Below are 27620 nucleotides of genomic sequence, written 5' to 3'. Positions count from 1 at the left end.
TACAGAGGAGCGAGAGAGCGAAGCAACTTATGGGCATTTAATGGCTAAGTTATCACCAACCTTACACTCAGAGCAAACCAATGTGACAAACCTAATTGTTTCACACTCTCACTCTGATCAACCACAAAATCAGTACCTCACACTAACACAGAGGAAAAGTAAAGGTAACTGTAGGTGAGATTAAAATGCAAGTAAAACAAGAAAGGAACAAAGAAATGCATAGTAAATGTCCCTGACTGATTACTTACAAAAATGTGTGAGAGCCTGTCATCCTGTTAACACATTAAGACATCTCCCTAAAAGCTTGTGAAAGATGTTTGACAATTCATGAAACTTAAACTCTGAACACATTCATTTGAACATTACTTAAAATAGATGACAAAAATCAGAAAATCCACCACAGCCCACTGGTTGGAAAATGAAAGTGAGCTGTACACCATAAGCACCACACACTGGAAGGTCCTGACGCCAGAGTCAGAAGCCATGAACCATATGACTGTGGCCTACGCAAAAACTCAGTAAAAAGGACCTCATCATTATGTGGCTGGAAGAAGGTACACCACAACCGAGTTGTCAGCTTTACTACACAGAGCTTACTGTGTCACTTCCCGCCACTCTTCTTCCCATCAACACACGACTTTGTACCTCAACAGCGAGGTAATGGCATGCAGGGGAAGGCACACTGAAATAACTGAGGAGCAGAATACACCACCCAGGCTGCTAGATCTACCATTTAGTTCCCCGCAAAACCCATGTGCCTCTCAGAAAAACACCTCCTTCCCCAGTTGTAGTCTGAGGGGAGCATCCTTTATTTTCAGGATTACTTGATCTGCTGGGTACCAATGGAGAGTGGGACAGCACTCATAGAATCTGAACAGACAATAAATTTAGCACTGGAAGGACGTCTTGTCAGGTCCAGTGCCCACAAGATTGCACACAATTCTGCACTGAAGACAGTAAATTCTTGAGGCAGTCTGACCTTGAGGACATGATCTGGGAAACTGTAGAACAGCCAAGAGTCCCCCTGCATTGACCTATCTGTAAAGACAGCTACACTACTGATGGAGTATTCAAACATTACGAGATTCTTTTTCCTATTCATGTATTATCTGCAATAATTTACTTTTATCTATATTTAGGGTTAGCTGCCATTCTTTACACCAATCACAAATCCTGTCCAAGTCATCTTGCATCCTCCCACAGTCACTCAACGACGACACCTTCCCATACACCACACCATCAGCAAACAGCCGCACATTGATACCCACCCTATCCAAAAGATCATTTATGTAGATGAAAACAACAGCGGACCTACCACACTTCCCTGGGGCACTCCAGTTGATACCCTCACCTCCGATGAACACACACCATCAAGGACAACATACTGGATTCTATTACTTAGGAAGTCTTCGAGCCACTCTCAAATTTGGGGACCAATCCCACATGCTCGTACCTTAGTTAGGAGTCTGCAGCGGGGCCTCAAGTCAAACACTTTCCGGCAGTCAAGGAATATGGCATCCGTCTGATACCCTTCATCATTGGTTCGCAAGATATCATGTAAAAAAAAGGGGGAGCTGCGTTTCGCAGGAGCGATGCTTTCTATAGCTGTGCTGATGCATGGACAGCAACTTCTGTCTCAAGGAAATTCATTACATTCGAACTGAGAATATGTTCAAGAATCCTGCAACAAACCAATAAGGATATTGGTCTGTATTTTTGAGGAGCCATCCTTCTACCCTTCTCATAAGTGGTGTCACCTGCACTTTTTTCCAGTCCCTCAGGACTTTACGTTGGGCAAGAGATTCGCAATCAATGCAAGCTAAGTAAGGAGCCAATGCAGTAGAGTACTCTCTGTAAAACCGAATTTGAATCCCATCAGGACCTGGCAATTTATTTATTTTCAACCCATTCAGCTGCTTCACAACCCCAGGGATGTCTATCACTATGTCCTCCATACAGGAATCTGTACGAGACTCAAACGGCAATACATTTGTACGATCCTCCTGCATGAAAGATTTCTCAAATGCTAAATTTCAAATTTCAGCTTTCATTTTGCATCTTCTGTTGCCAGGCCAGACTGATCAGTGAGTGACTGGATGGAAGCCTTCAACCCACTTACCGATTTTACGTAAGATCAGAATTTCCTTGGGTTTTCAGCAAGATCTTTTGCTAAGGTATGATGGTGGTAGTGGTTGAATGCTTCGCGCATCACTCTTTTTACAGCAGCACAAATCTCTACTAACTTTTGCCTGTCCTCATTCTTGCTATCTTTCTTGTAACGCAAGTGCAACTGCCTTTGCTTCCTGGGCATTCTCCGAATTGTGCTGTTAAACCACGGTGGGTCTTTTCCATCCGTAACCAACTTTTTCGGCACATACTAGACCAATGCGTGATTTACAATGTGTGTAAAATTTTCCCATAATTCTTCAACGACCATCATACCAGAAGTAAATGAGGTCGATTCATTTACTAAGTGGGATGCTGACAACCGCTGATCTGCTCTTTCTAGTAAGAATACTCTCGTAGCCTTCTTGACTAACTTTTTAACTTTCGTAACCATAGTCGTAATGACAACATCATGATCACTAATCCCTGTCTCAACAATGACACCGTCGATGAGGTCTGGTCTGTTCGTGGCTACCAGATCTAAAATATTTCCATTATGCGTTGGCTGTCGGTTTAGCTGCTCAGGACAGTTTTCAGATAATATGTTCAAAAGTAATTCACATGACGGCTTGTCTGTACCACCTGTAATGAATCCATAGACATCCCAGTCTATACTAGGTAGGTTGAAGTTGCCTCCGACTAATAAAGCACGATCCGGGTACTTCTGCGATACAGAATGTAGACTCCCTTTGAATGATTCTAGAACTGTCACGGTGGAACCTGGTGGCCAGCAGTAACACTGAACAATTAATTTTATTTCCCCTAGCCTTGTTAACCGTGTCCAGATAACTTCACAATCACACACTACTTCTACCTCAGCAGACAATATTTTTGTCAACTGCAATGAAGACACCATCTCCTACGGTGTCTAATCTGTCTTTCCAATACACGTTTCAAACCTCAAACCTCACTAAATGTTTCGTAACTTCCTAGCTCAGGTTTCACCCAGGTCTCAGTCCCGAGAATAATTTGTGCACCACACACTTCCTGGAGGGCAGTAAATTCAGGAACTTTATTCCGAACACTCTGAAAATTTACTGCTAGTATCTTGATAGCTGAAGTGTCTTTACACTGAGCGCGTCATGATTTCCCTGCCTGCACGTCGACTGGTGAGTGTTGATCAGGACACCTCGCACTACTGCCTAGCCTAAAAAAGGGCTATGCGAGAGGCGTTCAATGAATTCGAAAGTAAAGTTCTATGTACTGACTTGTCAGAAAATCCTAAGAAATTTTGGTCTTATGTCAAAGCGGTAGGTGGATCAAAACAAAATGTCCAGACACACTGTGACCAAAATGGTAATGAAAGAGGATGACAGACTAAAGGCCAAAATACTAAATGTCTTTTTCCAAAGCTGTTTCACAGAGTGCACTGTAGTTCCTTCTCTAGATAGTCGCACAGATGACAAAATGGTAGATATCGAAATAGACGACAGAGGGATAGAGAAACAATTAAAATCGCTCAAAAGAGGAAAGGCTGCTGGACCTGATGGGATACCAGTTCGATTTTACACAGAGTACGCGAAGGAACTTGCCCCCCTTCTTGCAGCGGTGTACCGTAGGTCTCTAGAAGAGCGTAGTGTTAAAAAAGGATTGGAGAAGGGCACAGGTCATCCCCGTTTTCAAGAAGGGACGTCTAACAGATGTGCAGAACTATAGACCTATACCTCTAACGTCGATCAGTTTTAGAATTTTGGAACACATATTATGTTCGAGTATAATGACTTTTCTGGAGACTAGAAACCTACTCTGTAGGAATCAGCATGGGTTTCGAAAAAGAGTCGTGTGAAACCCAGCTCGCGCTATTCGTCCACGAGACTCAGAGGGCCATAGACACGGGTTCACAGGTAGATGCCGCATTTCTTGAATTCCGCAAGGCGTTCGATACAGTTCCCCATAGTCGTTTGATGAACAAAGTAAGAGCATACGGACTATCGGACCAATTGTGTGATTGGATTGAAGAGTTTCTAGATAACAGAACGCAGCATGTCATTCTCAATGGAGAGAAGTTGTCCGAAGTAAGATTGATTTCAGGTGTGCTGCAGGGGAGTGTCATAGAACCGTTGCTATTCACAATATACATAAATGACCTGGTGGATGACATCGGAAGTTCACTGAGGCTTTTTGCGGCTGATGCTGTAGTATATCGAGAGGTTTTAACAATGGAAAATTGTACTGAAATGCAGGAGGATCTGCAGCAAATTGACGCATGGTGCAGGGAATGGCAATTGAATCTCAATGTAGACAAGTGTAATGTGCTGCGAACACGTAGAAAGAAAGATCCCTTATCATTTAGCTACAATATAGCAGGTCAGCAACTGGAAACAATTAATTCCATAAATTATCTGGAAGTGCGCATTGGGAGTGATTTAAAATGAACTAATCGTATAAAGTTGATTGTCGGTAAAGCAGATGCCAGACAGATTCATTGGAAGAATCCTAAGGAAATGCAATCCGAAAACAAAGGAAGTAGGTTACAGTATGCTTGTTCGCCCACTGCTTGAATACTGCTTAGCAGTGTGGGATCTGTTACAGATAGGGTTGACAGAAGAGATAGAGAAGATCCAACGGAGAGCAGTGCGCTTCATTACAGGATCATTTAGTAATCGCGAAAGCGTTATGGAGATGATAAAACTCCAGTGGAAGACTCTGCAGGAGAGATGCTCAGTAGCTCGGTACGGACTTTTGTTGAAGTTTCGAGAACATACCTTCACCGAAGAGTAAAGCAGTAAATCGCTCCCTCCTACGTATATCTCGCAAAGAGACCATGAGGATACAATCAGAGAGATTAGAGCCCACACAGAAGCATACTGACAATCCTCCTTTCCACGAACAATACGAGACTGGAATAGAAGGGAGAACCGATAGAGGTACTCCGGGTACCCTCCGCCACACACCGTCAGGTGGCTTGCGGAGTATGGATGTAGATGTAGATGGTGCCGACATGAGCAACTACTTGCAGACGACTGCAACCCGTATGCTCGATAGCCGCAGGCAAGGCTGCCTCCACATCTTGCATGACACCCCCCGCCCTGGCTTGCTGAATGGCATTCATCTGTCCAACAAGGTACAGGTCGCCTCCCAAGATGAGTTGAGGACTTTGGGATTTGCCAGAGTCGGTGGCCCCACAGGACATCGTTTGTGGAGGCTATCTTAGAGGATTTACGAACTTTTAATCATGACTAGTACACAGCCATTTTTTTGCCATGTGTCACCAATAAAAAAAAATCAGGAAATAATTGTCAGAATTGCTGGTCTTAATCATGGCAATGCCAGCTGTCTCATAGCATTTCAAACTACTGATTATGTGAAGGAGAAAAATCTTTCAGTCAATCTCACTTTGCACACATTCACCTGATTTATTACTTAATGACTGGTTTCTTATAAAGAAAAAATGTGTTGGTAGGATTTCATCACATCAAGAAGCTGCCAAATGTTGTCAAAATAATGTGAGATATCAACAGCTGAACAGAAAAAAATTCTATAATTAGTTTCAATGCATGCAACAATGTGTCCATAAAAAACTCAAAAATAAAAATGTTTATTAACTTTTAAGCCTAACCTCAGTTGCAAGGAGGGGAATTAGTGAAGCCCATAGCTGGAACACTACCAAACGTGCATAGTTTTAAGTATTACATAACACCAACAGAAGAAACTGCAGGTGCATCTGCCTTAACCACATAATGCAGTTCATTTAAGTTTCTATGGTAATGTGATAATGTCACCACAGTTTTAGGCTACCATAGCCTCCTGTAAATGTAGTGGCAACTTTCAGCACTGTGGTTCAAACATGTGTCACTGACGCCAGCTGTAGGTATCACATGATTTACCGGACAAAAAAGTTGTCTGACATCACTAGAATTCTTTATACTAATTCATTCTGTAGGCCTACATAATTTGTACGGCGAGTCAGTTCAAGCCATTGGACGTGCCCAGGAAAGTATACCGTATTTACTCGAATCTAAGCCGCACTTTTTTTCCGGTTTTTGTAATCCAAAAAACTGGCTGCGGCTTAGAATCGAGTGCAAAGTAAGCGGAAATTCTGAAAAATATTGGTAGGTGCCGCCACAACTAACTTCTGCGTCGAATATATGTAGCGCTACACAGGCACGCTTTGCAGCCACAAATCTCTGCGTCAGTAAATAAATTTTAAAAAATTAAGAAACGGTGGAAGACTAGCATTTTTCTCCACCCCGAGTTTCGACCACTGCATTTTCATACATTATCCAACGAAGTAAATACAAATTCCATATTGTTCATCTTTGAATGTAGCAGCATTTCGATGTATTACGAAAATCCAACTGGCAAGACTGTTTGGGATGTTCGTCAATATGGCCAACTCTACGTTCTGAATTTTTTCCTACCTTTGAGAAGAGATGGTTGCTAATAGGAACTTACGTGAATTGTGAATTATATGCAGTATTCTCTTCACCATAAGAATAATACGAATATAAACATTTTGCCACGTATTCTTTCGTGTTTGCTGCTATCTCATTTAAATCCTGTCTGCCTAATAAACTACAAAACTAGAGTGAGACAACAGCAAACGCGGAAGAATATACGTATCGTGTCATGAAACACTTATTCTTATGCCTAATAGTGATACAGTCAGAAATGAAGCACGGCAATTGACTAGATTTTAAATCTAAGATGACTAATTTCTGTGCAGAATGTAATGTACTAAAGAGGCGTCTGCAAAGATTTTCAAACGGAGAAAAATTTTCGCTAAGCTCTCATTCAGAGCATCTATCATACGCAGTTTATTATTTGGTTCATGTTGATCATTGTGAAAGAAGGCAGCAGTCTCTTGCCATTGTTTCGCTAATGAGACGATTCCTCTCTTTTTTTATTAATTGTAAGCGCGGTAGCATGCACAAAAGCAAGCCATGCCGCGAGCGGCGACAGGCCGTAAACACTCATCAGAATGCGACAAACAATGCATGACAGTACAGTAATGCATTTTCAGCTTAGAGTGTCGTTAACACACAACAAAGAGAACGGCACGTATCAGATCAAAGCAAAATAAGCAATCAATTCAAACCAGATGAACGTGAAAAAGGAAGGGTACCCGTATAAATACGGACAGAGCGCCTGACGCAAAGCAATGGCTACCTGGTAAAGCTTAACTGCTAAGCTTACGACTCGAACCAAACTACTATAGCTGTAACGGCATTCATTCGACCTAAAGTGTGTCTCATATTACAATGGACTAACTGTTTTGATTTGGAGGTGCAGCCTAAAACACCTCTCTCCCCTTGAATTTCGAGTCTCAAATTTCAGATGCGGCTTAGATTCGGGGAAACCTTTTTTTCCTTGATTTCGATTCATTTTTCAGGTGCGGCTTAGATTTGAGAAAATACGGTATTGCACATTTGGCTACTTCCATTTCTTTTTCAGGGTATATACATGGACAAGGAAAAAAATTCCCCAGATTTCCCGGTTAAAAGTACACTTTCTCCCGGGTGAAAACACACTTTTCTGTGTTAAGTGACACTATACTCTTACTTGGCACTGTAAAACTCAATCCTTTGAATGTTTATGGTTTTATATACCGGAGTAGAATTTCCCGGCACTTTAGAAAACGAAACTCAGGGGGGAAAAAAACATTTTGAAAGATCTTTGATGTGCAGCAACATGTACGCTGCATGTTTTCGTATTATGAAGGTATAAATTCGAATTCCACCAAACACTGCATGTCACTTTCCGAAGCATTGAAATCTAGATTGCGATGCGCATTTGTAAGCCAGCCATAGCTCATGTCACGTTATCTCGCCAGCTGATGACAGCATAGGACACATGATGTAGTCAGCCAATAGCAAGATCACGTAAGTAGCGCGAACACACAAATAAGAAAAGTTAATAGTTTAAATTAATATACATAGCATTGATATATAATATTGGTCTCTAAGATTAATAAGCTGGAAGAGAAGCTAAGCTTCCACATATAATGTTTATCTTTTTTGCGCTTGTTACACTTTAAGATACATCACACAAACGTGCCAGTAAAATTTTTAACAACAACGTAAATGTCTGATCTTCTGGGCTCGAAATTCTTCTAAATGGTCGTCCTCAAAGAGTCTATTTTTAAATAAGAGTCAAACGCTTTGTGATTTAAGAAATTCATCATACATTCTCACACACAGCTCATCTTATGTAAAAGGAAATCTGCTTTGAATGTAATGCTTTTCAAACAACCATTCGTAATGTTTTCCTCCGACCTGTTAGAAATAGGTTCGTTTCAACAGTTGCAAGAGAGTGCCAGATAACAAGCGTCACCGTGCTTGCGCAGCTACGATGATGCAGGAAGCCCATACCTTCGTACTTTTAAAACATTAAAAGATCTTACATTATGTCATAAAAGAAACAAGACATCAGAGGATACTTCAAGAGCGTCGGAATTTCATGAACCATACTAAAACGCATAATTCGGCTTAAAATGCACATTCGTATGGTAATTTTCTTGGAGTACCAGTACTGTATTATCTCATGTTTGGTTTTTTATTATGGCATAATGCTATACATGCACTTGAAATGCGGCGAACAGTTTAAACTAGCCAATAGTGTGAAACTAAATACTTCATTTCAAATAAATTGACTCCCTCAACAGAAAAGATAAAAGCCAAATCTCTTTAGCAAACTGGCAAAAATAGCTTCATTGTTCTGTAAGGTGATTAATGTTTGTCAGAAAGGTGGAAACAAATTCTAAAACTAATAACATATTTTAGCCTTCCGTAATTTTATTGTCATATACGGCGCATTTTGCTCTGTAACTAAAAGTTTTCTTTTCTTTTTTTCCTCTCGTTCATGTTTTGTTGCTGCAGTATTATTCTCCAGTAGCAGGATACAGTAATATCCTTTGTTAGAGTATTGGTTTTTACCGGTCAAAATCACAAAAATTTAATTGAAAACTAAAACATTGAAAAATTCCTGAAATTCTACACAATTCCTGGGTTTTTCCCAGTTTTCTCCCGGATGAAAAAATTCCCGGGTTTTTCCCGGATCTCCCGGGTGGTATACACCCTGTTTATCTTTAGTGCACCTCCCACAAATTTTTGGCTTCTTCACAAAATAAATTCACATGGGCTAATAGTTATCTATATATTAACAAGTGAACTATTTCTTAAATTTTTGTTCTTCCAGAACACAAAACAGCAATTTTTTCTGATTTAAGTTTTGTAACAATGTTCATATTTATGTGATACAGGATAAAGCGAAGGAATCTCTAGACCACACAAACTTTAATACAGTATGGACTAGTGCTGTCTGCATTCAGCAGAAATGTGGATATTGAACACAAACGTTTATATTGATTCAGGGAAGTGAATTACAAAATGAAAATTTGTATAAATTTTGCCATTGTCTATGGGAGTGGATCAAATGTGAACAAGACATTTTTAAATTCTTTATTTGCTGTTACAACATAACTAAGCCGCCTGTCATCCTAAAATCATTAGCCTCTTAGTACCTCCCTGGATGATCCAACAAGACTGAACTCAGAAAAATAGGTCTGCACTGTAAAGAGGCTGGGTGAGAGGTTTCTCCTTTCTTCCAGTTTCTGGCAAGGGAGCTGCAACATGGGGGCACAGATTGTCATGGTGGAGACAAACTTACTTGTCGACTGGGTTATTCGCTGTGGCAAGTAACCTCATTCTAAGGGTTCCAGTAACATGCTGCACTGATGGACCAACAGCACCATGGGGATGGGGGTGCGGAAGTGTGAAATACGCGAATTAAAGTTGGCAAGTCCACTTTCATTAAGATTGTCTCACCCTTCCTTTACCACCCTTTGCAGGTTAGTTTTGCTGTGTCAAGTAACCAAGCTTCACCGCAGGCAATAATGAGACAAAATACATCCCCTGTGACTGCCAACATAACTTTGTAAGACATCATTCTGGGTGTGTGGCTAAAACTCAGGGGGGAGGACTGAGAAGCAATAAGATATGATACGACAAATTAAAGAAACTATTAAAGGAATTTACTGGACTTTTCAGACAACATTGTCGTTCATATTCCTGAAGGAAAACTGCTGGGGAAGAAAAGGGGCAGTCTAGGAAAAGTATCAGGAAAACATTGATTAGACAATAGTATGTGGCATTTACATGGAACAATGTAATGGCCAATGAGAGGAGAGTGGTTGCATCAACAAGGCAGTAGCCTTTACAATACGAGAAGAGTATGGTTGAGCTGCCTGTTGTGAGTTCACAAATGGAAATGCTCTCACCCATAATGCTTCTCCATATACGACAATCTTAGCACATTTTTAATATGTTTATGGCCTCTTTTAGCCCCGTATACTTTTACATTTTGCAAACCTGATGATACATTGCATAGTGTTAAAATTATGTGCCTGTGAAGGCCAATCGCCCACTCTCACCACTCCTAACATTCCCACCCATACTGTGTAGAAGTTGGTGGTATCCCCTCCCCTTACCTTTTAGTCACGCACACAGAATGAAGTCTTACATTTGATGTTTGTTTGTGAATCCAAAATAATCTCATTTCTAATACTGTTGTGTTTAGCTACTAACCTGGACACATATCTGCAAATTCTGCCTAATGTTTGCAGTCAGCATAGCTTTTAAGCATTCAAGTGAATCCTCCACAGAAAGGGTACCAAAATATCCAACAAGCCACTCTGGGTTCAGCAAGTGTGTGTGGACAACAGCTCGTTTTATGTCGTACAGATCTGAAAAAAGAATATTAATTATAGGTATGACTTTCACATGAGCACATATTGACAAAGTTAAGAAAAACGCAGGAAAGTGGGTGTGCAAAATACACCTTCAAAAGGGCATATGAAATATACTATAGTCAAGATGTTTTAAGTCCCCAGACAGCTCACAGCAATGTTGCCAGTTTTAAACTTTCTTCACAGCAATGAAGTGTAGCCCTTCAGATATTTACAAAATTGTGTAATATTACTGGTCAAGGTAGGCATCCGGAGCTGCCATGTCCAGCCCACTTCAACTGTCGAGGATCTACTTACACCAACTCAACTATAAACCAAAGTCATTTTAAAATATATCTTTCACACCTGAATGTGCAGATTACCGTTTGCAACAAATCCACAAAACATGTGTAAAGCTTCATTAGAATGGTCATGGAATTTTTAGAAGTGAAAATTGTTAAACCTAGGGTTGTATGACATCCCTTTACAGCAAATTGTACCTTACAAAATATCAAAACTTCACTAACAGCAAGAAGTCACTTTGTAGCTATTAATGTAACTAGCTCAGATTTAAATGCATTTTGACAATATGCTAGTAGTATCAGCCCTCACACTTTCTTGGCCATTTAGTGGAGACACTGATGCAAAAGTGAGTAAATTAAGGAACAATTTTGTTATACATTAAATGAAAACATCTAGTGCCACTAAAATAAGCAGTGCACAGTTTAATAAATCTATAAAGAGTGCGATTACAAGACACTATTAAGGCAACAAGGAGGAAGCGAGGAAACTGACTCTTCCTGACATTTCATTTTTGTGACAGCATAGTCAGGAATTATTTTTCTGCCTGAGATTATGTTTATTGTTGGAGAAGATACTGTCAGAAGCACAGGCTATGGTTATGTCCACAATGTTCACCGTTTCAGAAAGTGAATATTTTCATGTTAATCACATACTGCCAGACAACTTGTCAAGCATAGCAGTTTTGTCTATGGGCTACTGCATAGTGTTATGATTAAAATACAGAGAAAATATACATCTACATTCTACAAACCACCTTGAAGTGGATGTCAGTGGCTACAACCCACTGTACCACACATTAGGGTTGCTTCCTGTTTTATTCACATACGGAACATGGGAAGGCTTACTGTTTAATATGCCACTGTCTACACTGATTAATCACCAACTTTAGGGTGTGCATTATGGAGGTAGTTGTATATTCCTCAAATCATCACTTAAAATCCCTTCTTTTAACATTACGTATGCTTTCTCAGTATAGTTTGTCTCTTATCTTAATTTGTGTGTAAGTGTCTGCCAGTTTAGTTTCTTCAGCATCTCTGACACACCCACTAATCAAACCACCCTGGGACTGGGGTGCTTGCTCTGTATCTGATCAATAATCCTTGTTAGTCTGATTTGGAACTTTTCCCACACACTAGCAATATTATAGGATGGAACACACAAGTGCTTTGTGGACAATCCTTTGTACGCTGACTGTATTTATTTATTTAGTGTTCTACAACTAAATCTAGGCCTGCCACCTGCTTTACCTACAACTGAACCTACGTGATTACTTTCCCATTCCTACAAAATTTTACACCCAGCTATGGGTTACCAGAGTCGATAACTGCATCATATGCTGAAAGTCTGACTGCAAGGTTATTGGTACATGACATGAAATATTGTCTATCACACTTCCCTAGGACACACCTGAAGTTATTTTGAACATCAGTCAATGACATGACATCTAAGGCAGCTTGCTGTATCCTCCTCACAAAGAAATTCTAAATCTAGTCACAAATTTCACTCGATACCCCATCCAACTGAACTTTTGATAACCATGTCATTTGAAGAAAGTAAGGTGATCATCATAAGAGCTGTGTTCTCTGAATCTTTACTGGTCAGCATGGAGGTAATTCTGTCCTAGACACTTCGTTACGTTGGAGTCCTGACTGTTGCTCGATTCTACAAAAAATGAATGTCAAGGATATTTGAGAGTAGTTCCGTGGATGTATCAGGTACTCTTCTCATACACAGGTGTGACTTGTCATTTCCTCTAACTTCTGTCAGTCCCCGTTAGCTGAGTGGTCAATGAGGCGGAATGCCACACCAATGGGCTCTGGTTAGATTCCCAGCTGGGACAGGTGATTTTCTCCACTCAGGGACTGGGTATTGTGTTATTTCATCTATAGCTCCGATGTGCAAGTCGCCAAATGTGGCATCTAATGCAAATAAGTACTTGGCCTCGGTGGCTCACTTCCTCGAATGAGGGGACTCCTGGCCCCACAATGACATATGCCCATTTCCATTTTTTTCCTTTAACTTCTGAACATAGTCTTGTTCAAGGGAGCTTCATAGATTGCAGTTAATGAAGAGAGAACTCAGTCGCCTATTTAGTGTAAAACCTGATCATGATTACTTCAGGCCCTGGAGCTTTGTTCAGTTTTAATGATTTCATTGTGTGTCAACACTGCTAACACACACTTCATCTTTACAGTGGTATGAACATTAAATTTGAGCAATACCCTGAGTCATCTTTTTTGAAAGGACATTTGAGAACTGAGTTAAGCTTTTCTGCTTTTGCTTTGCTACCCTAAATTTCACTTCCTGCCTCTTCCATTAGTGACTGGACACTCACTTGTGACCCACTAACAGCCTTTACAAACAAACAGAATTTCTCTGGGTTTTGTAGAAGATATCCTCACAAAATTTTGCTACAGCAGTCGTTTAATGATTCATGCATTGCTTTCTACAGCAAGGAGTGTTTCATTCACCACCTCCCTGAAGCCCAGTACTTTGTTTCATACCTATCATACACAGTAGCCCGTTTCTTTACAGCATTTGTGTATCATGGAGGGCTCTGATCATTAACAGTTTTATTTGGTATGTACTTATGCAGTGCAAGGTCAACTTTTTTTTTTAAACTAGCTACCATCCATCTATATGCTCCCTCCAGAGCTAAATATTTCTATTTCCTCACCGAGATGGCAAAGCTCTTTCATAAATAAGGGTGGTTTACTATGTCTGCTAAATTTCCATGAAAGTAAGGATAATTTTTGTTGCAGCTTTTGGTTGGTGAACTTTATTATTCCAAGCATCACAAAGAATTTCAACAATGTACAGCATACAGTTCATTGTTGACAGCTCTGAATTGGTCGGCGTATTGACTTATTGAAGATGTGAAGGGCTGGACTGCGACCCAAATCAGGACAGACCAGGATGAACATGTGGATACTGCAACATCAGTGACTACCACACTCAGTTAATGATTTTAAACGTGGTCCGACAACAATGAAGCACACTTCAGCAGTCCAACTGAGGTCACCACAAAGAAAACTATTGACAAAATCCATGCCAAAGTAATACATGACCACCGAATAATTTGTCCGACTGCCAAGACTAGGCATCTCAATTGAGCGAGTGCATAATACCATGCACAGAAAATTTGCTATGAAGAAGATGTGCGAGATGTGGGTGCCATGATTGCTCACCATCCACCAGAAGTGTATCCAGACCAGCATTTCAACACAATGCCTGGTGATATTTAATCACAGTCCGTGAGTGGCTGTTGCACTGATGTGCGACTTAGTGAAACCTGGTCCATCACTATACACCAGAGTCAAAACAACAGACAATGGCTGCTGATAGTGCACTGAAGATGGCAAAGATCATTTCATCACCTGTTAAAGTGATGGCCACTTTTGAAATTTCCATGGAATAATCTTCACATTATTGGAAAAGGTAAAACCAGAAAGCAACTACTATGCTTCATTACTGGATCATTTGGAACTTGCATTGGCTGAACAGACTGCTGCTGGCACATTAAAAATGTTTTCACCAGAATAATGCTCCATCCCACACAGCAGTGATGAGAATGTCAACACTGCATGGATTGGGATTTGAATTGGTTCCTTATCCACCCTATTCACCACACTTGGTCCCAAGTGAATTCCTCCTGTTCCCTAACTTTAAACTTTGGTTCACTGAGAAAAAATTTTAATCGTGCAGTTAATGTGTATTTCCCACAGTTTTTGACAGATTCATTTTTCCGGCAGAACATCTTCTAAGGAGACCGACGAGAAGTTATACGAGTTTTACGAAACATTTTTCCTTGCTTTTTACCAGACTTATCAAACCATCCTCTCAGTTTACTGAGCATGATACCAGTTTCAACGTAGAAATCCTCAAAGAATCAGGTCTATTTGTTGGTAACAGAAATAACAGACTTCCACAATTGGGGGAACTTCTGCACTACTGAACTTGGGACCTCTCAAACTTTTGGTTATAACATGGGACAGGTCTAACTGTTGACAGAAGGCCCCAATTTCAGCTTTATGCTTATCTTTGATAGTGCATCTTCCCCAAACAATTTCTCTCACAGTTCCAGTTTCTATTGCAGTGGATTTTTTTACTGTGACAAATGCACCATGCATTTCCCCACTAGCCATTCCTTTCGAAATATGCTGAATTTTTCCCCCAAAGAATCTCACTGTTGTCTGCTATGGGTTTACACCAGATCATTAGGTAAATGAATACCATTACTCTCACAAACGAAGGCCACACAAGTTAAGTGCTCAAGAGGCACTAATGTTTCTTGTGCTGTATTTAACTGGCACATGGAGTGACATCTCTTACCAGTGGTACCAGCTAGCTACCACACCACCCAATGTGTGGAACTGCAGCATGAGCTATGACACTTGCCACCTGCTTGACTGCAGCACCAATAAGGCATGCGGTACATTTTCTGCATGATCTTTTCCCACATTTCATCCCCCTTATGCAGTAACTATAATAAAAATGTCTATTAGCTTAATGTGTAATGCATCCTGCGTTGCAGGTTGTTTATGAGGTCTGCTTCATCTCAAACCAGCTGCCTCACAGCAGTAGCTCCTGCCAGTATGGCAGCCTTCTGCGTTATCTCCATGCCCAGAAACTTTCCTCCTGAAAGAGTTAGTGAAACCTGTATCAAAATCTGTAGAGTAGTTCTTGAGATCAGCACAAACATACGAACAGATACCACAGCTGGGGACTTTGTATGCGTATGGATGTAACCTAATATGGACATCATTTGGCACAGTCGATGCTCGTCTTTCGAACTAATACTTCGTTTATGGTGACATGCAGAAAATTGTTTTACCACAGTGACAATGATGAAAACCATTTATAATGTATTTCACACATTATTAGTCTGGTTTTTTTTGGGCACATCAAAGATGAGCCAACTCCAAACATATCAACACGTCAGTTTAATTTTGCATGGGCACAGTTCACTCATTCTTATTGTATTTATTTTTGTTGGAGTTTCATCTACATATGGTATTCTTTATCTGTAGTTTTTTATAAAAAACTATATGTAATGCAAGTACAATAAGTAAGTTCTGTTTAACAGCAGCATTTAAATGACTGGCCATAATTTGTCAAATTGTAGTCTATGATGCTGTACTTGCTCTATATAAAACCTTGAACTCATGATTAGCCACTACATTTTATTTTGTATTGACACCTCTTCACTGTGATAGGAAATTAAATTTTCCTTGAAAAGGAGAAGTATTAATGGCCGAGCTTATAATGACCAGTTACAGAAACTAATTCTTTGTAGATTTATATTACTACATGCTAATTTTCTAGTGAGCACAAAAGTGTCCAGAGAAGGTCTTCAGTCCCTCAATCTAAGAACGGTGCATGCCAAAGTACAGATGTCCACTGAGACCTAATTCTGACCTAGATGAGATATTCGTGACAGAAAAAGTGAGAAGGCTATCAACAAAATGGACTTTTGTATGGTCAATAATAAAAACCAGATGAGGCTTTTAAGGAAGTCAGCAGACTGCTCTACATGCAACAGGAAATTTACCACCCCTGATCCATTACTATCCTACAGAGTGCAACACCTAGAATAGAGAACTGGGTGCAGCAAAAAGGAGGCAAACCTAAGACGAAAGCGATTAAACAGAGCAAAATAAGGACGAGAGAATAGCCTGGTCATGCAGGTAGTGTCTGTGATCCCAGACAGTAAGAAATGTCGCATCCCCGTCACCCTACCACTGCTCTGCAAGTAAGTCAAAGCCTTATAACTGAAAACAAAATCCACCTTCACAAAGAAAACTGAGAACCAGGTAGACAATCCATGAATTGTCCACCAACATCAGAAGTCTGTACTCATCATGGAGGACTAACAGGACAGGGGCATTTCATCAAGGTATGAGCTACTGTCTTACAAGTGTCCACAATCAAAATGCGAGGATGGCTCATTACACAACAAAACTATGGAATAACCCAGTATGACAAATGTGGAGACAACATAGGACTGCTGATTCCTTCCAGAAGTGGAAGGGAGAGTGCCATGCTGCAGTAGTGTCCTTGATTATCTGTTATTAGAAGGGGCATTAACCCATCAGATGTCGTCCCACTTCTGAGTGATCAGAGCTCTCACGTGCACCAACAAATTGGTTACTGGTATCAGCAAGGTGAACAGGGAGTGGGTAAGTGCTCCTCTAGCTAGCCAGCCAGCCAGCCAGCCAGCCAGTTCATTCCCATGATACCCACATGACTTCACACAACATCTGAGCAGTCAGGACAACCAAGGTCTGCGAGGAGATTACGAATTTCCGACACTAAAATGTCGCAAGAAGGGCATCAGTCAATATTCTGGAAACAGCTCACCGAGCCAGTTGATACTCTCACACAGTCAATGGACTGCAGTTTAATAAAATGGAGGGCTCTGTTAAAGGCTGTCAGCTCTGCAGTAAATACACTACACATTACTGGCAGCAAATGGCACTCCTTACTGGCATGCAAGGTAAAAACATATCCAGTCATCCACAATTTTAAAGCCATTTGTGTGAAAGATGGCAGCACTCTGAAAATTTTTAACTGATGTAACAGATGCTAGGAGGTCACAAGGGCAGCCAAGACTTTCAAACCTTTGACGGAAATGTTCCTAATCCATGGCCTAGGCACTATCCATGGGCAAGTGCAGAAGAAAACTGAGGAAATACAATCCAGGGAGGGGAGATAGAGGTCTTGCCAGAAGGAACAAAGGCACATTCCAATTGCTAATCCCAGCCGAGGGCTAGAATCCTGAGTGACACCCCTCATGTGTAAAGAGAATGTGATACGTGGCTGGATTGGACAATAGTTTAATGGCAACTGCATAGGAAACCAAAAGCTGGTAAAGGAAACCAAGAGCTGGTAATGTGGAATCTGAAGAGGGGAAGATCCACTTGGGCAAGGAGATTCTACAGGAATAGTTTGAAAGACAGCAATGGACAGACACATCATGGGTTTAGCAGTTTCAAGGCTGAAGATGCCACTAGGTCATAAACCTGCAACCACAATCCCGTCTGGACAGTATCAGGACCTAGTGAACACAGATAAAAAGATACACAATCTACACTGCAAGTTGTGTGGAGTAGGAAGGAGAGAGCATTAAGTTTCCATATGCTGCTAGTCTTCAGCTGATGAAAATAGGCAGCTAGGTCAGCTTTCTTTCAAAAACAAGGCTACAACATCCAGATGCTAGGTATCTGAGTTCTAGGTCAGGCTGGACTGTGGCAGATAGTGCTAATGCATTACCATGTTTTGTAGGAGAGAACTGGAAACCATGGGAAGACCTTATGCAGATGCCTGCTGGATGGCACCTTCAAGCTGGCATCCAGGGGGGGGGGGGGGTAATACCACTGTGCACATGGTTTATTTTTGTCTAAAATTTATACCTGGTTGTCTACTTTTTAAGCCTGATGCAGTTTTTAAGCCTGATGCAGTTTTTACAGCAAGATGCATCTTTGGTGTATGTAGCTGAGATATTCATCACAGACCAAAATTGATTACCTGGTGTCAAATATTGTGGTCTGTTACTGGAACAAAAAGCCTTTCACACAACACTGAATTTTGATGCGACTTTCACATTTGGGCACGATTTAAGGTTCAGAGAAAGCCACAAAGACATTTAATGGAAGTAGTTGACAGTAATGTGGAAGGTATTAGCATTCACTTTTCTACTGAATGAGCTTTAACACCCACTTTTATGCTATCTCAGTTAACATGGAAAAATGTTTGCATAGCCATGATTAAATGGTTTACCTGTTTCAGCTATATCAGAAAGTGCACTACATTCATTTTTTAAGCACTGTCAGAATTCAACAAACTTTCTCCATGGAACCTGTTTATTGAACATTAAAACAGGATGATTTATCTCAAGGAAAAACATTAAGCTTGGAAGCCTGCACTGTATTTAATACTTTTGTTGACAGGAATTTTGAAATTTTTTACTTCTGGGACATTAAGTAATGCAGAAACTTGACAGTTTGGAAAATGTAGAAATTGTCACATAGAAGCACTGCAGCCAACAGCACTGTTATGTAATAATGGACATATATTTCGTATTGCAATATAGTATGAATAGCATGTTCAGATTACATGAAATGCCAGTGACAGTAGGTCAAAACTGCTCATCGGGCTATCTTGACAGTGGAGAAACTTTACCACAGAAAACTTTTTACATTTAAACGCAAGGAAAAACTTGCACTAGCAATGTATGGATCTTCCTACTCTGAGTGGTTATTTCTTGTAAAAACCTGTAATTACTAAATTAGACGCTGTACTTTTGGAGACATTTTTGTGTAATCTGACAATTTTTCAGTGTTATCAATGCACTGAACATAATTTACAGGAAAGAATTCGTCTGCCTTTTACTTGCACAAGTTATAGTAAAAAACTAAATGTTACATACCTGTATAATGCTCTAGTGCTCTTTGCAAAAGGCCAGCTTTCTCACAGAGCTGTGCTATATGGGCTCTGTCGTAATGCGTGAACATTTGATTGCTAAGTATTGCATCAGCAACCTGGGGAAGATTCCAATGCATACAACAACATTATTGTAAACTTTTATGCAACATATAATAGCATCTCTTATATACACCATGTTTCTTTTACCTGTGGTGCCGACATCAAATTCATTTCCAACAATCTTGTCTGTAATGGTCCTTCAGCAGGCCTATTATTTTTCAGAGCGTCCAATAAGAAGGCTGTGCACTGTGGTACCATGTTTTGCTCCATGAAGATGTCCACGATCTGTAAAATTCACATACTATACTATACTATCTTCCCTCTTATTCAGATTAGTGTTTCATACTTTATGCTGAATGAGTGCTCAACTGAAACCCAACCACAAAATAGTAAACACTGTTCATGTGGCTGGAAAAGTACATATTAACTGGTGGAGTAGGGATGAAATGCTTGTTTAGTTTAGTGTCCAGTAGTTAGAACAAGAAAATCCAATCTCATGCTAAATGAAGTCTGTGACTGAAGACTTCACATTCTCCAATTTGAAAAGCAAAATGCACACAATATTAAGTACATTTTAGATAAGCACAAAGTGAATGCATAGCCATGCATATCTTTTATCCTCTTATAAGGGAGCTCACAAATTTCCCCCTCACCCTACCACTAAATGTTAAAGATATTTAGTTTCTGAAAAAATTTTAAGTAGTAGGAAAAATAAACAATAACTAATGATCTTTTTCTTCCAATCTTAGTATTTATATTAAGATTGGTTCAACTATGCAAACTATGCAAACTATTTTAAGGTCTATTTTAAGCTGAAGCACAAGTGGTTTATACTCATACTGTTTAATTCATCACAACAATCAGTGTGTGAACAGCCAAATTATTAGTATAATCATTGCCAACACACTTGTTACTTCAAGATACATGCCACAGTACACAACAACAGGAGGTTTACCTGATTTATATCTGCAAGAGGTTCATCATCTTGGACTAACATTTGCGCAAAAGTAACTCCCTGGTCCGGATTTATGCGCATAACATTTCTCAGTAGGAATATGTAGTCTGGGGTGTAACCCACTTTTTTGGCATACAACACTATCTTCTGGAACTGTCCAGTCTCAGCAAAACATTGGATGACCTGCAAAAAATTTAAGGATAAATTATTATTTGCAAGCCAATCTCTGATAACTTTTGTTGACTGAAATTTATGCAATATCTTTGACAAATACAAGGCTGACTGGGGAAATGTAGAAAGCTATTAAACAAGGAATTACGCACACATTCGTAATCTTAATAGCTACCGAATGTGCAGTGAACCCTGGCAAATGCAACTAATTTTACTTGGATAAGGGTGACAATATTAAATAGTTTGACATTAATTTGAATGAAGTAACACAGGAAGTGCCAGGCAAGAGATCCCATTAGAATGGTGGTAATGTGTACAAATCAAGAAAATCTGTAAATTGCAACTATGAAATAAAACAATTGGGGGGGGGGGGGGGGGAGGTAGAGGAGGAGGAGGAAAGGGGTAGGGAGCAGAATTTTCTGTTTAGTGATTATGTTTTACTATTGAAATACTTTTAACACAGCAAAAGCTCAAACCACATTATGTATTAATCTTACAAGGTAGTTTAATTTGTTGTAATTCAATACAAATTTAACCACTTTTTATATTAAAGTTAAGTTACTGGGGAATTTATATTAGGAACAACTGTTGATGTGTAAGTACAATGTTTACTTAAGTAACTTTACTGGCTACATACCTTATTGGGAACGTTAGCTCTCAGATATACCGACAACGCTAACGTGGGATCCGCCTGCTTTACCAGATCTCCAAGCTCTTCTGAGCACTCTAGTTTGTCTTCTTTCAGCCACTTTTCCAATAATTGTTTACGGCCTTGCTGTAGGACAGGCCTACACAGTTCCAGACTTTCGTATTTATTTAGTTGCCCCTGAAAAACATAGCTTTTAACATTAGTTTGTTACAGCCACTACATCACACTTAATTCTACATAAAATCTAGTTCACTACTTAAAACCAACTGCATGAACAAGAAGTCTCACTGAATGACATGTGTCTTCTGCAACTAAGGACACACAAATGTACCCAGAATACCAACAAATCTCCGTTCAGTTTTTAGCAGAATATTTACTGCGCTGTTTTGAACTTTAATACACGTTCTTAGAAGTCTTTTCTCCTTATCTTTTAATTTAAAACTGTTTCTATGAATCTCACCTGGTCCAATAAAATACCAAAATACTGCAACAGAGGAGAAGTCTGGCCCTGCGGTGTAGGTACTTGCTGGAAACGCTGAATAGTCTGCGGTGTTCGCAAAATTCCTTTCGGTGCATTTGCAGCGACCTTAAAAATTTGGATTCATATATCAGTATTAATTTATGGATTGGGGTACAACTATAGATGATCATATTTTAAAATTCACCAACGAACTAGGTCCTTACTAATTAAATATACCTTGGCAGCCTCTGCATACTGCCCATTTTGGAACAGTAGATTGAATTTTCTGACAAACAAGTCCTCCGCACCAGCAAGATTATTACGTACAGCCATACGCAAGGCCAAATCTGGATTCTGCAGTACACTATTTATGTAAGGTATTATATTGTCTTCTTCAACACTCACAGACAGCACCTGTAACAGTAAGTTTTACTGTATCTTTTCTGAACTGTGTTATTGTGTGTACTAACATCTTTTCTTTGTCTACAACAAGGAGACAATTAACTGGCAGATCTGCTCCAGTCCATGAACTTTAGCACATCTCGCCTTACATCAAATTACCAAATTTATCTGTTACAGATTTTCATAAAAAATTTATTATGCACAAACCTGTCCTTTACGGTTGACTCCAATGATTCCCCCTGATGATTCATGTGGTGCAGTTACAAATATTGTATCACCACTTATTCTGTTCATGTATATGCATACTGCTGTTTCAATGTCGTATAAGTGAATGTACCCATATTTTGTAATTAGGTAGATAACATCATACTTTGCACTGACCTAGAAAGAAATACGCTCAAACTTCAGTACAGGTTTATAGGTGTATGGTGGCAGATACAAGGAAGGAGAAAACTAACCTGCATAGCTACAGGAAAATCATTCTGTGCTTCTGGTGGAAAGAAAACATCCACAGCTTTTTTTGGGAATGGCTGATTCCCTGCTGGTGGGTGGCCAACTTCAATTATATGCAGCTGCAAAGAGAAATTTGTTTTAGAATATGAGCTGTTTTATCTCACTTGTAAATTGTGCACTCACTGTGGACAACATACTCATTTTGTTAAGTTTAGGTGACTGGGAATACTCCACTAACCTTACCGCCCTGCAGTGTCCTAACTGCAAAACAGAAAAGAGTTGATGGTTCCGCATTACCTTCCATCTTGAATTGGGCAAAGGACGCAGCATGGCCTTCAATAGGTTGTGAACATTTACGTTCAACTGAATACAGTTGCATTGCACCAACTACTCTGCTTTGCTATAATATACAAAAAAGATTACTTAGTTGACGAATACATTTGTGACAATAGAAATGCTTGTTTGGATTACTCACCTGTGCAGATATTCCAATAAGTAGCAACCACGACTGCTTTGGATCAGTTCGATAATTAATAATTTGGCACCCATTTAAGCTTGAGTGTCTATCGAACATCTTCTGAGGAACAGAGTCGCCTGAAAACATTGTCTACAATTTTATTATGATCACTATATACAAAAGAGAACGCTAAGAAGTTTGTGACTAACTTATTAAGTTACAGTATTTTTCCATATATTTAAATTTGTATTACCCTCCATGCTCCAGTGGTACACAGACGTCTCAGTGACAAGAGCTAGCGTATTAAGTGAAATCCATTTCCAAAATATAACGTCTTCTGCCATTGTATGTGCTTTCATTTTGCTCTTCATTTCAATGTTGAAAATCTGAAGGGTTTTCTGAGCTGTAACAAAATAATTGTGTTAACAACATATCCTTTAACTACCCCCTAAATTCACCAAAATTAATTTACACTGCCTGACCAAATGACATCTGGACAAAGATGATGTGATTTACCAAACGAAAGTGCTGGCAGGTCGATAGAAAACACAAACATACACACAAAATTCAAGCTTTCGCAACCAACGGTTGCTTCATCAGGAAAGAGGGAAGGAGAGGAAAAGACTAAAGGGAGTGGGTTTTAAGGGAGAGGGTAAGGAGTCATTCCAATCCCGGGAGCGGAAAGACTTACCTACTTACCTTAGGGGGAAAAAAAGGACAGGCGCACACACAGGCGCACACACACACACACACACACACACACACACACACACACACACACACACACACACACACACACACACACACACACACTTGTAAAGGCATATATAAATATATATATATAAAATGATGGGGGGGGGTTGAAATTTTCTAGCAGGTAGAATGGCCAGAACACTATGTTAGTGTTAAAAGGTTTCATGGGGGTATATAAGCAGCTTAAACAATTATCGGATGAGTGATCACTGAAGTGGACAGATAGCGTTATCAGCACCCAACACTTTGAATGGGGCATTATAGTACGTCTCCAACAGGCCAGCTGGTCGAACTGTGGAATCCATAGATTTGTGGGGCAGTCTCGTCACAGTGCTCCAGATCGGACTGCATGGGAGCACAAGAGAAGATATAACTGCCAAGTTTACAGTTGACAACAGAAGAGGATCACTGTACAGTGATCCAATCTCCTCAATCCTGGACCACTGATGAATGGTGTTACAGTTTAAGCAATGAATTGCTGTTCTTTGTCCCCTGAAGGGCAATCAGCAAATATCAGGGTGACCTGGGTAGAGGCCCCATTCTTCCCATCTTTTGGAGACCCACAGTTTTATTACTCATGGCATTGTGGTGTGGCAAGCCATCCAAGACAACTTCCTGTTACAGCTGGTAGTGACAAGGAACTGACAGCAGAATGATGTCTCTGACATCCTGTGTCATCTGTTCCTTTCATGCAACATCATAGTATCATTTTTCCAATAAGGCGACATGACATTTCTCTATGAAACCTGTGCATGACGTACTACCATTGTCAGGAATATCCTCAGACCTTCCCCCCTGATAGGAGGTGTGGGACCAGCTCCAACATCAACTCTGTCCCAGTGTCAGCATATCAATGACCAGTTACACAGATTTGGGGCAGCCTGCCTTAGTAGAGGCTACAACAGCTTTAAGACACCCTTCACAACTGAATCCAGGGCATGGGAGGGGTTTCAAGGCCATACTAGCAAAAAGTTCTTACTGCCCTGTACTTTTAAAGTTCAAACACTTTGCAATAACAAACATCACATATCCTCAACCTCTGAAGTTTCACTGTCTCCTCATCCTCTTATCTGCACTTAAAAATTTCGACATGCACTGTATATTTTTGCAATGTACAGATATTTACAAGCAAATTGAAACATATGAAAAATATCACAATTTGATATTATGAAAGGAATCTCTCAGCACAGAAAATGGAAAAAGAATGAAATATACAGGGTGCTTTAAAAATGACATTACAACTTTGAAAATTTATATAAATTAATCCATAGCACCTACAGAGGTGATTTTGTGTCAATTTGTAGGGAAATACATGAAGTTTAGTCTCACACAGTTTGCTAGTGCTTAATCGCAATGTAAGGAGCACTAGTGGCAGTTGTGTTAAAGATGGCTGCCTCCAACACGAGTGTGATAGCTGTACACACACACACACACACACACACACACACACTATTTGAAGGTTCTCCAAGAAGCCAATGAGCCAACATTCAATAATGATTGGTGGGGGTGAAGTGGAGTGGAGAGAGGGTTTGGAGGGGGGGGGGGGGGGGGGCACGCGCAAGGGACCAAACAAGGTCCCCAGATCCTCAATTCAAGTGTGGCACATGCAGAAGTAGATACATCTGAGAATGTTTTCTGATCGCGTCGGGAAATTTCTAACAAGCGGAGACGAAGCAAATCAGGAAGTCAGGAGATGGGCAGCCCCATCGCTCGGTATGCAATAGGGAATGTCCCACCCGTATCAGTCCAACCACTAATCATTGCAGTCAAGAGCACCCAGCATTCAACAGAGTGCAACATCAGGAATAGAAAACTGAGTGAGGCAATCACATCTGAAAGATAAGAACATAGCAAAAGATGGATGAAAGAGTAGCGTGGTTAAGGAAGTGGAGTCTGGAAGCCCCCCAACCTAGCACAAAGCACGACACCCCATCCCCAACCACACTGCCCCTGCTCTGGAGTTAAATCAAGACCTTATAACTGTCAAAAATCACATTCATGGAGAAAACAGAACCAGGTAACCCACCCCTGAATTGTTTGCCAATAATAGACACAATGAGTCTGCAAATCCAGACTTAGCACTGAGGGCCAAAAGGAGGAGGCATTCCACCAAGAAATGAGCTACTGTCTACAGGGCTCCACTACGACAATTTGGGGGTGGCTTGTTAAACAGAAGAAAACAATGGATTGCCCCAGTATGACCAATGCAGAGACAACAAAGGACTGCCGATTCCTTCCAGGAGAAACGTACGGAAGAATGCCGTGCTGCAGTAATGTCCTTGATTGTGTGTTATATTAGAAGAGGCAGTAACCAACCAGATGATCCATTTCAAAGTAGCAGGTCTCATGTGCACCCACAACTGGCACCAACAAGCCAACACAGAGCAAGTAAGTGCCCCTCTAGCTAAATGGTCAGCCAGTTCATTCTCCATGACACCTAAGTGACTTTGGATGCAGATAAAGACAACTGAGCAGGCAGGACAACAAAGGTCAGCAAGAAGGTCACAAATAAGAGACTGAAGTACAGCAAGAATAGCATAGGTCAATATTCTGACTCATCGAGTCAGTTTATGTTGAAACACAGTCGGGACAGCAGTTCAATAAAATGGAGGCCTCTGCTAATGACCACCAGTTCTGCATTAAACGCTTAACACGTTCCTGGCAGCAAATGGCATTCCTTACCAGCATGAGATGTGAAAATATATCCCCATCATCCAGTTTTAGAGCTGCTGTTGAAGACTAGCACCCCAGAACACAAGGAAATGGACGTAACAGACACTAGACGGTCATGGGGGCAAACAAGACTTTAGGACCTTTGAAGAGAAGGTTTGTAATTCGCGGCCTGGGCAACATCCCAGGGGGAGTGTGCCAGGTGCAGAGGCCTGCCAGATGGCACCTTGGAGCTGGGATTCAGCAGAAGCTACCAAGTGGAAGCTGTGTGAGGTGACTGCAATAATGCAGTCAATTCAATGTAATTAAGTGGTCTGCTTGGAGGTAGGTGAACCTTGCAAACGGTAATTTATGAGGGGGTTTATGAGGTGGTTTGCATCTGCACCACTATTGCCTCCACTGAGGTATGAAGAGGAATCTCTTCACTGATATTTGTACAAACCAAAGCACAGATCCTCTAGATGACCTCTCAGGAGCAGCACAGTTCTGAAAAGCCTGATAACGGAGCACTGGAGAATAATTGTTGCCAGTGAAATGCATTTCTTTGGGAGAAACTGCAGAAGACTAACTAATGTTGTGTAGTTAAAGCAGGACACAGGAGCACCCATTAGAACTTGTCTGATAACAGGAATGATGGCCATGTTATGCATGATCATTACCTCTCATGTGTGGGAACAGAACCACAGCCAGACATCAGCTATGAATCCAACTATGTAGGCACAATGTCACACCTTCAGGGCCACCAGAGAAGCATTGTCTCTTATTTTACTCTCTGTCCTTTAGAAACTTTTGAGGACAAGGTTTGTTGAGTACACTCATCAGGACATTTAATTTAAAGACTGAGAAAGGCACCAGTATCCACAGAATTACCTTTGGATCCCACTTTGTATGCATTAGATTATATATGTAAGTCTCCGTGAAGACTTGTCTGGAGCTTATGTGTTCAACTAAGTTCACTGCGGAGGACGATTCCTGTAACTCTGCAGCGAACGTCTTAAAACTCGTTTTGTTGCTAGTCACCAGTGCGGGCCA

General features: G+C 40.5%; 1 protein-coding gene across 1 annotated transcript in view; it reads right to left on the bottom strand.

The window, feature by feature from the left end:
* LOC124711734 (clathrin heavy chain) overlaps nt 1-27620 on the bottom strand; it is a 157717-nt gene that overhangs the window by 36231 nt on the left and 93866 nt on the right. Inside the window, exons 3-14 of the mRNA XM_047241945.1 lie at nt 23419-23568; nt 23184-23302; nt 22947-23108; nt 22714-22827; nt 22463-22636; nt 22091-22267; nt 21854-21979; nt 21382-21570; nt 20574-20756; nt 19766-19903; nt 19563-19674; nt 10692-10849 (exon numbers count right to left, since the gene is read on the bottom strand). Of these exons, the coding sequence (XP_047097901.1) occupies nt 10692-10849; nt 19563-19674; nt 19766-19903; nt 20574-20756; nt 21382-21570; nt 21854-21979; nt 22091-22267; nt 22463-22636; nt 22714-22827; nt 22947-23108; nt 23184-23302; nt 23419-23568 (1802 nt within the window). The remainder of the gene's footprint in view (nt 1-10691; nt 10850-19562; nt 19675-19765; nt 19904-20573; nt 20757-21381; nt 21571-21853; nt 21980-22090; nt 22268-22462; nt 22637-22713; nt 22828-22946; nt 23109-23183; nt 23303-23418; nt 23569-27620) is intronic.

The sequence above is a fragment of the Schistocerca piceifrons genome, chromosome 8 (genome assembly GCF_021461385.2).
Source record: "Schistocerca piceifrons isolate TAMUIC-IGC-003096 chromosome 8, iqSchPice1.1, whole genome shotgun sequence".
NCBI lineage: Eukaryota > Metazoa > Arthropoda > Insecta > Orthoptera > Acrididae > Schistocerca > Schistocerca piceifrons.
This window is presented reverse-complemented; position numbering and strand designations above follow the sequence as displayed.